Source organism: Amblyomma mixtum, chromosome 2, assembly GCF_055824585.1.
Source record: "Amblyomma mixtum isolate Tamu chromosome 2, ASM5582458v1, whole genome shotgun sequence".
In the NCBI taxonomy this organism is placed as follows: domain Eukaryota; kingdom Metazoa; phylum Arthropoda; class Arachnida; order Ixodida; family Ixodidae; genus Amblyomma; species Amblyomma mixtum.
Window position 1 is genome coordinate 150,155,491 of NC_143013.1, and position 15,368 is coordinate 150,170,858.

The window sequence follows — 15,368 nt, forward strand, 5'->3', positions numbered from 1 at the left end:
GCTGAAAATGCTTCCCTATCACGTGGTTCTTTTTGTAATTCGCGGGCTTTCTTTTAAGGCAAATAAAAGAAGCTGTATAAGTGGTACTTGGTTGGAAACACCGCGACCGGTTATTTTTCTATGGGATCTACAATTCCTGCATTGACACTTTCTTCCTAAAGGCAATAATTAAAAAGTTAGCTAATCAATCTCTGGTAATTAATTACGTTTGCACAATAAAAAATATACCGCAGACTAGGACATGCGACTGGCAACAACCCTCAGTTGGTCTCACGGGGCTAGGACACTTCGTCTTTTTTAAAAGCTTGGTTACTTTTAGGTGGGACACCGTGTATATAGGACGTACCATGTCCGCCGCTTATGAACGTGCGTGGCGCTGATGAACATTCTCAACGTGATCAGGGAACTCCTGTGGAGAATATTAAAAGATTTAGGTATCGGTCATGAGGTAATTGATTGTTTACAGGAAATCTACCGAGATAATGAAGTTGAAATTATATGGGAAGGGAAAAAAAGTACCACAATATTGGGGGTGCAAAAAGGATTAAGGCAAGGTCGTCCTCTATCACCGCTGCTGTTCATGCTTTACGTGTTAAATATGGAAAGAAGGCTAGAAGAAAGAAATCTAGGTTATAATCTGTCGTACAGATTAGGCGGAAATGTAGTTGAGCAGCGACCTCCGGGTTTAATGTATGCGGACGATATTGTACTGTTAGCAGATAGCCAGGAGGACTTACAAATTTTGGTCAATTGCTGTGGAGACGAAGGAGGCGCTCTATGCTTCAGCTTTAGCGCAACTAAATCAGGTGTGATGCTTTTAAACGATACAACTGATCAGGTGCTTACAATACAAGGGCACGAAATACCCAAAGTGGCCGAATACAGATACCTCGGGATATGGCTAAACGAAGGGCAGACATACACGGAAAAGCATGAACAGGCTCTTAGGGCAAAAGGACGAAGAGACGCCAGGATAATGAAACATAGGGCATTTTAGGGGTACAACAAATACGAAGTACTAAGAGGTATTTGGAGAGGAATAATGGTACGGGGACTTAATCATTCATAACTAGTCCTGCTCCCATCTAACTCCCATAGCCGATTCTAATGAACAGCGGATAACTGAAAAAAATCTATAAACTACTACTGTGTCGGTGCCTGTGCCATTCTCTTCTGTACTAAGACAAATATAGTGTCACAGGACAAACACTGCTGTTTTTATCCAAGAACGTGAGCAGACGCCTTCCTACTGCGCAAGCAGCGGATATCAGGCTGTCGGGAGTAGTAGCGAAGGCTGGGTGTCACGAGTCATTTGTTCCCACTTTTTGCTCATGGAGACCAGTGCTAGACTGCGGAAGAAGCCTGCAGTGTGCAACACTGCGGTAGCTTCTTCCTTCATCCGCTTCTCACCTGCCCAGGAAGGGCGCCTACGATACCGCCGCCGAATACGTGATCGCCATCGCACTGGAAGCTCTTGTTCCTTGTCCAGTTTTGCGTATATAAGCAGCCTTGGAGCGAGGCACAGTCACTCCCTCTCAGAGAGCAGCAGCAGCAGCCATGAACGCCATGGTGAGTGCAACTCGAAAAGCTGGGATGGAGCTATTCGGTAGACTGCGGCCCTGGTTGGAATGGCTCTACAGCGGCCTGTATATCGGGATCCCTTGATCGCAATTGGAGAGAAATGCGCGTCTGTACGAGCAGTTAACGCACAAAGGCTTCGCATTGAAACCGACACACCTGCCATTGAAGTTAACGAATATAGGTTACAAATTTCAGGCTAGAATTTTTCACAATAGACAAACTCTGATGTCGAGATAATTAGCTTAGTTAGAAGTTCTTCCTCGCTAGTTTGAAACCTTTGCACAAACGAAGATATCATTCATAAGAGAGGCTGTCGTCGAGTCACACTTCGTGTCATTAATTTTGTGTTGGTTCGTACCCCGTTTTAGCAATGGCAAACGACAAGGCTGCATTATTTGCAATACCTCGAGGTTTATTCAACCCCACCGAGTGGACTGCAACAAAGGTTTTGTTCAAGCAGACGGCCGAACCTGAAAGGAAGGGTGTTACAACAATGCAGTCATGGTCATATTCGAATCTTTGAGGAGACAGCTTCCCTTCTTTTAGAAATAGAAGAATCGAAGAGATGGCAGCACATTCCGTGATTGTCCGGGACGTTTTTCTAATAGGGAAAAAATACTCTGCACAAGGAAATCTGTTAGACAACAGTAGCTATCGCAATGTCTCAGTGCACCCTACGAGCTTGTCTGCTGCCAATTTTCGAAGTGTTGAGAGCATCAAAAAATTTACGATATCCTCCACTGAAAGAGCTTTGTGCTTAGAAACTAACAATCCGTGTTAGTGTATCAAGAATCAATAAGCATGCGTTAGTTTCGGAGGCTCTTCAAACTTGGTTGTGTTTCTTGGTTGGAAAACTTTACAATGGACACTAAATCCGCGAGACAACGTTTAAAAGTAGCCAGCAGATGGTTCCTCTTTAAAGACGCAACAACTCCAGCTAGTGTATTTTCTGCCATTGCACCCACAAAGAAAGCTTAAGCAGCTGAAGGCAACGAGCGCGATCGGCCTAAATTGATCTTAATTTTTTAGTCCATTTAAGTGTTTAAAACGGGAAGCAGTAGCGGGTCAAGCATGAAAGTGAGCTCGATTGCTCCTGTGTTATGTACTTCGTCTCAAGAAATGTGGAACTCTGTTCATGTTAAGAATAGATTAGAAAAACTGGCCGTCAAGCTACACTTCGCAAGTGAAATAGTTCATGTTTGGTTCAACCACTTTACTTCGATCATTCATCACGTTATCGCTCTGTAGAGTAAGCAAGATGCCTGCTCATAACGGGCCACTCCTTCGTGCAAACTCTTTTCTAAATGTCGTCCGAACTTCACTGTCGTCAGCTGTAGCCTCCTGAACGTTGTTTAGTTTTCTGCGACAGAATATACTAGCGTGCATGCTAGTATTCATCTCATTAAATGCTAGTTTATTGCTAGGCTGAAACAGGGGTCTTAGTGACACCCTTTCTGAGTAAGCCTTTTTTGTGACAGCTGAAGTGGGCGTGATCATCAGCTCTAGCTTCGGCCGAAGTCCTGTGAGTAGGACGCTGCACTGGCAATGTAGCGGATGCAACACAGCAAGGGGCCACATACTCCAGGCTCCTGGTTCCCAACTGTTTTTAGCCGAATCGTGCCCTTGTCACGCTTAGTGGCGGCCTCTCGGCAGGCAACAGCCAGGAAGCCAATTAACGGCAGAATGTTGTAGCGCACGACCAGCTAGTGATCTTCAGTGTCCACATTCCTGCTACGAAAGTGTGAAACAGATTATTGTTGTCATAAATGGCAATTGGACATGCGATCGGCCGGTCCCTCCCAAATGCTCCGTTGGTACGTGAGGCATTGAGAATGCGGCTCTATATTTGCTGGCAACAGAAGCGAGTGCACCCCCCCCCCCTTACGTCTTGTATCGCTCCAGTATTTGCTTGTTAAAAATGACCATTTTCAATAACGGTGCATTTTGCTCCACGGTGAACTAGCGTTGTGTGGCGTCATTGATTTAGCCTTAGGCTTTGTTTGCCCTGGATATTTAGCCTCGACTTTATTAACAAGAAGAAAAGAAAGCGTATATATATTTTTATGTCCGAAACCCCTCAGTGTGCTAGTGTTCTGTAAACGAGAAACGAATTCTCGCATGTATATCTCTACCACTTTCGACTTCACGTGCAGAACGCCGTCATTGTCCTCTGCGCCGTTCTGGCCACCGCCCTTGCGGGTGGGCTGGGTGGCGGCTACGGTCTTGGATACGGAGGAGGATATGGCCTTGGCTATGGTGGAGGCTTTGGCTACGGCGGTGGCTTTGGATACGGCGGCGGCTTCGGAGGATATGGCGGGGGAGGCGTGGGCCTCGGCGGTGTGGGCATCGGCAGCAGTGTGGCGCTTCTGAGTGGAGGCCCGGGTTTCTCTAAGGCAGTGGCTGGGCCTGCCTTCCTGGTGAAGACAGTGCACCATGTCAACAAGGTCAGCCCCGGAGGAGCCCTTCTTGCCCACTCCGGCCTCGGTGGTGGATACGGCCTCGGCTACGGAGGTGGACTTGGCTACGGCGGAGGATACGGCTTCGGTTACGGAGGTGGTTTTGGATACGGCGGAGGCTACGGTGGTGGCTACGGTTACGGCGGCTATGGCCACAAGGGCTGATTTTTTTTTTACTTCATTCTGTGCGTTTGCTATACAGTGAAGCATAATAGACTGGCTGTAACAGGCGCTATGGCTTTGAACTGAGCTGCCATTGTTTATGTTGGCCTCATGAAAAGTGCTTGAAGTGCCTTGTGCCTTCGTTGTGTTTCCGCACTGCAGACGGCCCGAACAGAGCATCAAATGAACATTTCATCCAGCACGACACATCGTGGTTCCTCTTTTTTCTCACTGCCAAAATAAAAAAATTGAACCTCAGAATTGCAAATTATTATTAATATAATCAAGCATTCTATGGTGTCACGGGTACCCAGGATGGAAGGAGAAGCACATGGAGCAGATATGAGCGTCTACAGCAATAGAGAAAGAGTATTCTCTTGCGTTCGAAATACTGAGCCTTAGAAAGTTTTAGCATCGAAAACGGATACATTAATCCTTGCTGCCAAGCACGCGGTCGGAATTTGTTTTCATGCTTCTATCCCAGGCAACACAGGTATCGGCCCAATATTGGTAACGTATCGGCAAAGGCTGGCACTACAAAGGACCAGAGACCATTCATTTGCAATACTGGGCCGATTGTATGTGCTGCTTGGGATAGTACGCCGAGTGACCGGAGCACCGATGAAGGGGTGAAGGCAACTGCTGAAGGCTTAAAATTCAACGAGTAATTCAGTGTTCAATGAAAAACGTATTTTGGGAAAGGTTTCACCATACTGGTAAGAAACGGGCATGCAAGCTGCCGAACATGCACTGCAAGTTAAAGAATTTCCCAGGAGCTCTTCATAAATATATACACTACGTAAGGATGCATTGACAGAATGACGGACAGCCCACCGTTCCAAACTGAACCTCCGAACTGGGAACGCGTTCAAGGGTGAAGCGTGCCCCTCTGAGTTCCTTGAAGAAGTATGGGGCAATGAAAGCAGTTCACAGCGCTTACCGAAGCTAAGAGGAGTGACGACGGATAGAAAACGTGGAGGGATAGAAAACCGTCCTCTCGTGCGCCCTGATCCGATGGGACAAAACATAGAGCGATATTGTGAAGTATGGTAACATGAAGTTTTAATCTTGAAGAGGATTCCTTTGGTGACCACAAATCGCCAGAAAGGAGCTGTGTTTAAAGTAGGCGGTCCTTTTCACCAGAAGAATGTCGCGATGTTGAGAAGGTTTGAAGTATCCATGAACAGTACGAGACGGGAATAAAGAATGTAAAATAGCCATGTCAGTACACATCTGATAGATGTTGGTAATTCCAATGGATGAAAGAAATTGGCAGGCGACAGGGCAGATCGGATGTACGCTTTCTCTTTCATGCAATTTCCAAGAACTGCTATTATAGTATGTGGAAAGTAACTCTCCAACTATAATGAAACTAGTTTATTAAACGCATAAATGGAAAGTTCGCTTGGATAAGCAATGACCGCTGGACGTATCATTATATTCAATTGTTATTGTTACTCGAGAGTAGCCTTGCAGGAGATATATACACGTTCAGAATTGCGCAGCCTAATCCTGTCAGAATTGAGAATTATATATTCCGAAAAAAATTCAAACCTGTATTGGGGAAAATTCTGCGGAAAACACCGGTCTGAGTGAAGGAGGAAATTTTCACCAGTGCGAGTTTCGCTCACTAATGAATATTTAACACTTCCGAGTTACAGCATGAGTACAAAATTGGCCATTAGATTAACGATATGCGAAATATATGGGACACAAAATAGCGAGAGAGTGCATTGGCAAACGACGTTACGAATCGAAGGATGGTATCAAACTGCGCCAAAACACTGAAGTCGCGAGCCTCAAAACAGAAAGTTTAATGGGCAGAACTCTTGAAATTGGGGAATAAACTGAATTTAGTTTATGAGGAACAACACAGTACAAGGAGAATAATTAAAAATACGGACAATTTAGTTGCTTCCGAAATTGTGCGGAGCAGAATAGTACATTGCGATGAATAATGCGTGGAGAATACCTTCCATCTCATTATAACATATTGCTGCTGAAACAATTGACTCATGATTCCTGAAGGAGAACAGCGGCTCTTGCCCTATGCGATTCCAATTTTAGTCGGCTACTCTCGTCTGGATGGGTGAAGATCAGAAGGTATTATCGAGCTGCCGTCTAAATAAAATTACCATCGGCCTCAGTCGCACTTGTTTTGCTCTTTTTTGAGTTGACATACTACAGACGTGCATATCAAAGATAACTATTCATGTTGGGCATTTAGGTGAAGACTGAACACATAGAAAATATATGATGCGCCCTTGCTAAGCAAAGTTCTTTGAGTCACCGTGTCGTGAACATCGACATTAAAGCTCCAAGAGACAAGAAAGCGACCAAAAATACGATCAAAAAACAAGGTTTAACAACATTTAGAAAGAAGGCATTTGATTCGAGTCATCCAAAAACGTCAAGAAAAAGTTTAGGAATATTTCGTTGAAAAATCTGTGAGTTTTTCTCCTTATTTGGAAACAATCATAAGAAAAACTGAGGGACGGGTATCTATCTACCTTATGTGAAAGCAATGCTCAAACATTAAAAGTTTTGACGTCTTTACCAGAAGCGGTGCAACTTCCAGTATGGTCAAGTAAATTCGCTCCAGCCTATAGGAATTCTGCTCTCTGATTATGTCACTTCCCTAGAGACAAGCGGTGATATTATGGCCTACGCAGTGTTGCTTCATGAGGCTTTTGATGCTGGCACATTAAAAATGCAGTTGCTTTTGCTGAAGTGTTTTTATATCATTGTGATGATCTGTGATCGTTGACGCCTTTATCAGGGCAGAAGTTCAGGCTGTGCGCTTATCTGCAAAGCGTTTTCTGTTTTACGTTATATGCCCCTGGTGATGGCATTAGATGCTTCAATGACTCTCAACATTTCATATACAATGATCTGACTTAGATTACGTCATACTGTTTGTTTGCGTACTTGAAGTGTTGGCTCGCAGTGCCTCAAGAATAACCCGCATATACTCCTACGCTTTATGCAAATTATATTGCTTCCTCTTCATGTAATAAAAATCTGTGATATCTTGTAGGAGGTACTCCGTACATATGCATACTGCATTCCTCTCACGTTATGATCATTCCGCTCAGTACCTATAGGGCCTCCAGTGCCACATGCTAGCGCAACGGCTCCAACGGAGGTGGTGCAGAATTTACTAAAAATGGTGACTTGATGCAAGTAATCAAACGAAATGAAACTCTCCGGTGGCTACGCTCCGCTTATTCGTCGCGACACGGCTGTAGCTGTACACGTAACAAAAAAATATAGCTTCATTAGGACGGTGATCAAGCCGAAAACTGTCCGGCAACGTTAGCGTCGGTGTCGGCGCCGAAGTTGGCGTCGGCTTCTGTGCGCAGCCTCCAGCTGCAAGGTAGTACTTACGGTTATTGGCCGCTCTTCACCTGCTAACTGTAAACCACCACCTACTCCTCCTACCCCTTTCCACTTGTAGGAAAGAAGAGGGGGACGCCGGACGAACAATAATTTAACAAAATCGAAAGTGACTAAAAAAGTTGCTTGAAGAATAGCAGTCGTGCGTGCAATATATAGAGCCTCTCGAAGAATTATCTGCGAAAAATTGAGGCTTGCGGCAGGTATTCCTTTCAACAAGGTTCGGGAAGAGCAACTTGCGGCTCACAAGCGCCGCCTGTGGTTGCGTTTCAAAGAGGCGCCTGCCAGTGCAGTGGAGCATCGCTTAACTGCTCCACCATTGCGCCATTAGTGGTACGAAAGCATGCCACGATCTATCCCTATGACACATTTTGCGTAGTTGCGTAGAAAAAATTGTAATAGGATAATAATTGAATTGAAAGCGGGGAGTGAAAGATAATGAACTTCAGAAGTTTAATTTAATCAGAACTGGAATAGATTTGCAGGGGAACGAAGAATGGTATTGAATTTACCCCGCATCCATCCAATTGATCGCCCTGAAATCTCATTGTTAATGGGCTTCCGGAAGAAATTAGCGATGCGGAAACCTATTAACCAGGTAGGAGTAAGAGGGAAAGTTGAGGAATTCACGATACCACTGCAAAACAGATATTTTGCTTTAACTGAGGAAGACGATCATAATGTTGTAAGAGTGGACGATACTCTCACAGCTATCAATACGAAGTGTGCAGTAGTAGTAGGCGGCAGAATAATTTTAACGTCCCGAAGCGACTAAGGCTATGAGGGACGCCGTAGTGAAGGGCTCCGGAAATTTCGACCACCTGGGGTTCTTTAACGTGCACTGACATCGCACAGCACACGGACCTCTAGAATTTCGCCTCCAAAGAAATTCGGCCACCAGATACCGGTAAGCTATTTCAGGAGAAGAAAAATCTGAGCAAGAAACGCGAGCGCATGAAGGCGTTTTAACATTAGGAAAAAATAGGTATGACTGCTATTGAAAAGCTAGTAGTGAGAGTAAAAACCAAGTATATTAACTTTTGTTTAGTCCTGCAACTGCCCAAGCTGGCTAGAGACATAGCCCAAAGTAAACGGAACTCGCTTTCTGTATTCCTTACTGCTAAAACGCACAAACCTGACTAACCGTTCCAGATTATAGTGAGCGAAAATGGCTCTTGGCAGCATAATGTCAGCCCTTTATTGCAAAACAAGCTTAACGCTCTTAAATTGGACGATTATTTCCTTGTAATGAACTCGCTAGAGGTAGTTCATTGTTTTGAAACACATCCAGAAATTAGATGTGTATTTATGTAGACATAGAGGAGTTGTTTTATTCGGTCCCCCAAGTTGAGCTGCTGGCGTCTGTTCTTTCGAGTGTTGAAGATACTGGTGAAATGGCTATCCGGGATGGTGCCGGTATGTCTGTTGAAAATTTTTGGAATTTGTTGCAGCAATATCTCAAGGTCACTTTTATCGTTTTTAAGGAACAACCCTACTTGCAGAGAAAAGGTATATGTATTGGTTTTTATGTCGCCCCTATTTGTTGTGAAATTCTTTTAGCTGCTTTGGACACGGCACTCTCACAACTCTTTGCAGGAGGAGCTGTTTTTTTATTTTTAGATATGCTGACGATTTTCTTATCCTTTCATCCACTGGTTTCGACAATTCTTTTGAAGATAATGTGTCCACGATTTTAAGTGTTTTTAACTTCAAAGGGCGTGGCCTAGTTTTCACTCATGAGCTACCAAGAGAGAGGAAACTACAATTTTTAGACCTGAGCTTAGCGTTCCGGGAGGACCATTTATGCTCGGGTTATTGTCCTCGTACTAGCAAAGAACTGCTCTCTTCAATATGGCACAATAAAAAATTGTGAGGCGCACCATCGTCTCTTTATGCACTGAGTCCTCGCTTTCAAAGTCCTGTCCGCACCAAATGCAAGATAGACTAAAAAATCAGATTGCGCGTCTTTTGGCTGCTGGCTCTCCCTCGGTGGTGTTGACAGCCTTCGCTGAAACCCTCCTCCAAAAAACAAAACGCTGCAGCACTCCAAAAGATCCTGAAAAAAGGATCCCAAAGGATCCCTGCAGTAAAGCCTCAAATTATACCTTATGTGCAAAAAGTGTCACACAGTTTGAAGAAGGTGGCTAGCAGACACAATGTACCTCTCGTTTTTTCAGCCCCAAATAAGCTCAACAAACTTATAGCGCAGATTTGTGGCACTGAGCGCCCTATGTGCAGTATAAAACATAAGCGTACCTTCATTCGATATATGGAAGGAGTGGTGCACGAGTTACCCCTGAGCTGTGGAATGTCCTTTATAGGGCAAACGGGGAGGTTCATCCACAAGCGCCTTGGGGAACATGACAAAAAGGTAGAAAAGAATAAAGTTAAATGTACTAGTTTGGTCAGCCATGTTGACAGGTGCAAGTGTTCACCGCGACTGGAAAAGGCGAGGATTATAGGCAGAAGTAAGATCAACTAGGCGAGGCTTTTATTGGAAGCCTTTCACATAAAGAAAAAGGCAGCCTTGTGCGTGAGTGATACGTCAGCTAAAGTGTACGGAGCTGAGTGCGATTTTCTGAGCGAACTCAATAATAAATTAATTCATCTCACAGCAAACTACCCAAATGCCTCCATTCTCATTTTCGAGGAATTTACCTTCCCAAACATTGACTGGTGTCTTCCCATCTTCTTCAATAGCAGGTCCTGCAGAGGAAAGGAATTTCATGGACACCTTTTTAAACTTTAACACAATTAGTATCACAGCCAACATGCGTCACGCCTGAAGCCGAAACCATTCTGGATCTTATTTTGACAACTAACCCGGATGCATTTCTTTCTGTTAAATATCTTCGAGGCATAATGTCATTCATGCTACCTTCTTATTTCCTGCAACAACACATAAGACTTAAAAGAAAACTACAACACTTTACGCAGAAGGTAATTATCAAGCGCTAAATCATGAACTGGGTACCTTCTTTCCCAGCTTCGAAGCTGCATGTCACACTAAATCGATCCAAGATAAGTGGGCGATGTTTGAGAATAAGTTAAATGATTTGGCTAATAAATGTATACCAACTGTCAACATTTGCACCAGCAACCAAAAAATCATGGTTTACTATATCTTTAAAGAAACCAGAAAATAAAAAAAAGCGTCTCTATCGGGCGGCTTAAAACAACTCATCCCGTTGGCAAACCTACTACGAAGCTGAAGATGAGTATTTGACTGCGATCCGCAGCGCAAAGCTTTCATTATATGCTACTGCACTTCCAAATTTATTGCGTAGTGACCCAAGACAGTTTTGGCAAGTAATAAACCCTCACCCACAACGCGCTGTCACTCTCACCAATGATTTGCAAGATACCATTACCGATGGTGAATGAGCTGACGCTTTCAATCCCGCATTTGCTACAGTTTTCACGAAAGAAATCGAAACGCCTTTTTCTGTTCCTTTTTCCAATATTGAAGGTACCATGCCACACGTCACATTTTGTGAAGACAAAATTTTATCCATAATCCAGAAAACTAAGCGGTCGTCATCATTTGGCATGGATGGTATTAACTCTAAAATTCTAAGGAACATGAGACAGACGGTTTCTTCATATTTGTCATTGCGGTTCTCCCAGTCACTTTCTTCAGGAACCATTCCAGATGATTGGAAAGTGGGAAAGGTCGTTCCAGTCTACAAAACAAGTAACAGAACTTGTCCATTAAATGGCCGATCTATCTCTCTAAGAAGCGTGCCATGCAAAATCATGGAACACGTCATCTACTCTCAAATTATTTCTTTCTCAGACTGTAACAGCTTTTTTCATCCCTGCAGCATGGGTTCCGCAAAGGTTTCTCCTGTGAATCCCAATTAGCTCTTTTTGTTGATGACTTACATACTAACATGGTCACTCATGTGCAAACAGACGCAATGTATCTCGATTTTGCGAAATCCTTTGATAAGGTATCTCACCAGCGCTTGTTACTAAAACTTCAACTGCTGGACCTAGTTCCTATCGTTATATAGTGGATACAGGAATTTTTGTCCAGTCGTACGGAAAAGGTTTTAATCAACAATAACTTATCTAGACCCCTCCTAATAACTTCCGCAAGGAACTGTCCTTGGTCCTCTGTTGTTTTTACCGCTACCGGTTTCGGGAACATTCAACGTGACAGAGAACACGGGCAGCAATGCTATCATGTTAGATAAAACATTCCTACCCTCGTCAACAAGAGGCTTCATGACGTCAACAACCCCCCCTTAAAAGGGCCGCTTCTCATCGATTTCACCAGTGGGCACGGCGCAAGCACTGCGAACACACCGTTCAAAATGCTGTTTCTTCTTGTCCAGGTTGGTGATTGTCATTCAGTACGTAGCAACGATCGTTTTATTGTGATTTTGCCGTGCCCACGCAGATGTTTATGCATTGCGTATGATTGTTTGTGTGTTTGCAAGCTTCTCTAGTGTGGAGATGTCGAGGGGAATCCCGGGCCATCAGTCGATGAAATGTTTAAGAATATAATGGATGGCCAACAGGTTATTTTGTCCGAAATTACTGAACTCAAGACTCGCCTTGCAGCGACGGAGAAGGCTATAAACAGTTTTGGCGATAGGTTAGTGCACTTGGAAGATAATGTGACTGAGCTGCAGCTGAAGGTTTGTGCAATTTAGAGTAGAAATGCATCTGCAGAAACTATGCATGCGACATTAAAGTCTCAGCAAGCAAAACTTGTGGACCTAGAAGATCGTAGCCGCAGGTCTAATCTGATAGTTTTCGGCATAACTGAGGAGGCAAACGAGTCAGAATCTGTTTTGCGCGACAAGGTAATTAAAGATGTTTTCGAAGCCAAGCTGGGATTGAGCTGCTCGTCAGTTGCTAGAATACACAGACTTGGTAAAGCGTCTGGAAATCGACCAGTTATTCTCTATTTTCAAGATTTTAAAGAAAAAGAAGCAATTCTTAGTAATTGCACGAAACTAAAGGGAACGGGCATTGGCGTTCAAAACGATTATTGCGCAGACACGCTTCGAAGGCGAAAACTGCTTTGCTTTGGGCCAGAGCTCAGAAAGATAAAGATGCAGGAAAGAAGATTTGGCTTGTACATGACAAGATCCGTATTGACGATGACATGTACACGTGGGATGATGCTTCGAGCTCGCGTAAGCTGTTATCAAAGGCCAGTAAGCTGCAGCCCCAAAGCTAGCGGTTAGGGGCGCGTCAATTTCGCCTGCTCAGTCTGAACGCTAGAAGCATTGTTAACAAAGTGCAAGATTTGGAAGAACTGCTGTTGTTACATGATCCTCATTTCTGCATTATCACTGAGACATGGTTGCATGGTCTGATTCGCAATGACGAAATCGTTCCGCCAGGTTACCAACTATACGAAGAGATAGAGGGTCTCGTGGTGGGGGCGTAGCCATTGTTGCGAAGTATGGTACTGAGGTAACAATTGCAGACCAAATCAGTGAACACGAAAGCCTGCTCCTAAAAGTGTCCCTCTGGGGTAACACGTTCTTTCTTTGCGCAGTTTATCGACCTCCAGATGCTGATGATTCGTTTCTACTTAAGTTATATGATCATCTTCTAGTATTTTCAGGTAAAAACTTCATTATTACTGGGGATTTTAATCTGACCTGTATTGACTGGAATCGCATACAGTATGGCTATTCCGTTGCCGGTGACACACTAATAGATATAATGTACTCTCTTAACCTCGAGCAGATAGTTAAAAATTGTACTCGCGGTAGTTCAATTCTAGACCTACTGCTTATTTCCGAAATGTTCTGTAACGGAATAGTTCGCGTGGAGCCTGGTATTTCTGACCATAATTTAATATCTTTTTCCTCGAGTAAGACTGCTAGTAAAACCAGGCGACTTGTCTCATCAACTTCAGTTAAAAATTACACCAGAGCGGACGACACGGCCATAATTGACTACCTGGACATGCATCTTGATAGCGTTAGTCATAACGTAGAACGTTCCTGGCAACATTTTCGCGCAACGGCACAATTTTGCATTACCCACTTTGTTCCCACAAAGAAAATTTTCAAGCGTCGCGCTAACCCTTGGATCAATCGCGATATTATTCACATGAAAAGAAAAATTAAGCGCCTGAGAAAACAGCATAAAACTTCCACACCGCAGTTTAGAGAAATGAAAAACGATTTAGTAACAAAAGTCAGGCATGCAAGAAACAATTTTTTCAGTAAAACGCTATCAGAGTTTATTGCGAGTGACCCCCCAAAATTTTGGCGTCACGTAAGCCAAGATAATGAGATGATTCTTAAAATAAAATTTAAAAAAATAAAATTATCAATGAACCAGCAACATAGCAGGAATTTTCAATCGGTATTTTCAGACAGTTTTTTCGGAGCGGGATAAACATGAATATCACAGTACCCCAACGGCTCCAGCGAAAGCTCTATTGATTACTCGCGAAGGTGTCATTACCATGTTGCTTAATTTGAATGCAAAAAAGTCCACAGGCCCTGATGGCATTCCGGACGCTTTTCTTAGATGTTATGCTGAGCAGATTTCAGGGTTTCTAACTGATATGTTCAACTTGTCGGTTGCTACAAGTGACATTCCAGCTGATTGGCGCATTGCACGTGTTACACCAATTCATAAAAAGGGTGACCGACTCTCTGTAAATAATTATCGTCCTGTTTCAATTACAAGTACATGTTGTAAATTGTTGGAGCACACTATTGCATGTTACATTCAAGATTTTTTAGCAGACCATAATTTGTTGTCGTCATATCAGCATGGCTTCAGAAAAGCCACGTCTACAGTAACCCAGCTGGTTTCAACTGTGCATGATTTATCGAGTGTGCTTGATGTGTCTGGTCAGGTAGTCATTCTGTTTTTAGATTTCTCAAAGGCCTTCGACAAAGTGCCTCACGGTAAACTACTGTATGAATTAGAACACCTTGGTCTCCCTTCTTTTATTGTTCAGTGGGTCGGTGCATACCTCCGGAATAGAAGCCAGTTTGTTGAAATAAGAAGTTGTGCATCTGGTGTCCTTCCTGTTACTTCAGGCGTACCACAAGGAAGTGTTTTAGGGCCACTGTTGTTTCTTATCTTTGTTAATGATTTAGTGGATGTTATCCCCGGTGAAGTATCTATAAGACTGTTTGCTGATGATTGTCTTGTTTTCAAAGAAGTAACCTGCGCTAACGATCATATTTTGCTTCAGAACAGTATTCTAGCAATAGCACCATGGAGTGATCGCTGGGGGATGGAGCTGAACACAGATAAAACGGTACTGTTGATAAGTATAAATACCTTGGTGTTACACTGACTAACAAGCTAACCTGGTCCGAGCATATAAACAATATTTGTGTAGCCGCTCTTAGAAAGTTGTGGTTCCTGAAAAGAAAACTCAGAAGCGCACCACCTTGTACAAAAATCCTAGCTTACAATGCATGCATAAGATCGAAACTAGAATATGCCTCTGTTGTATGGGACCCTCATTGTAAAAAAGATATTATGCAGCTTTACAAAGAAAAGCAGTTAGATTTACTTTCGGAAAATATAAACGCTTAGACTCCCCTTCTAATTTAATGAAGCTCAATAATATCCCTACATTAGCAGCACGAAGGCAAGTTAGCCGTCTTGCATTTCTTTATAACGGTCTTTCCGGAAAGATCAAGTTACCCATACCAGAATCTGTTAAACATGCTAGTACAAGGACAACGCGGCATAATCACGAACAATCCTTAGCCCCAATCTTCGCTCGCACTAACACAATTAAATATAGCTTTTTCCCCCGCACGATCACTG

General features: G+C 43.4%; 1 protein-coding gene across 2 annotated transcripts; it reads left to right on the forward strand.

Moving 5' to 3' along the window:
* The first annotated feature begins 1,557 nt into the window (after positions 1–1,557).
* On the forward strand, positions 1,558–4,202 carry LOC149361251 (uncharacterized). Of its 2 annotated transcripts, XM_089569479.1 has the most exons (3): positions 1,558–1,569; positions 3,735–4,092; positions 4,156–4,202. In XM_089569479.1, the coding sequence occupies exons 1-3, from the start codon at positions 1,558–1,560 to the stop codon at positions 4,200–4,202; spliced, it is 417 nt and encodes a 138-aa protein (XP_089425605.1). The 2 variants fall into 2 exon arrangements, with proteins under 2 accessions (XP_089425605.1, XP_089425604.1); XM_089569478.1 differs by having other exon boundaries at positions 3,735–4,202.
* Positions 4,203–15,368: the final 11,166 nt, after the last annotated feature.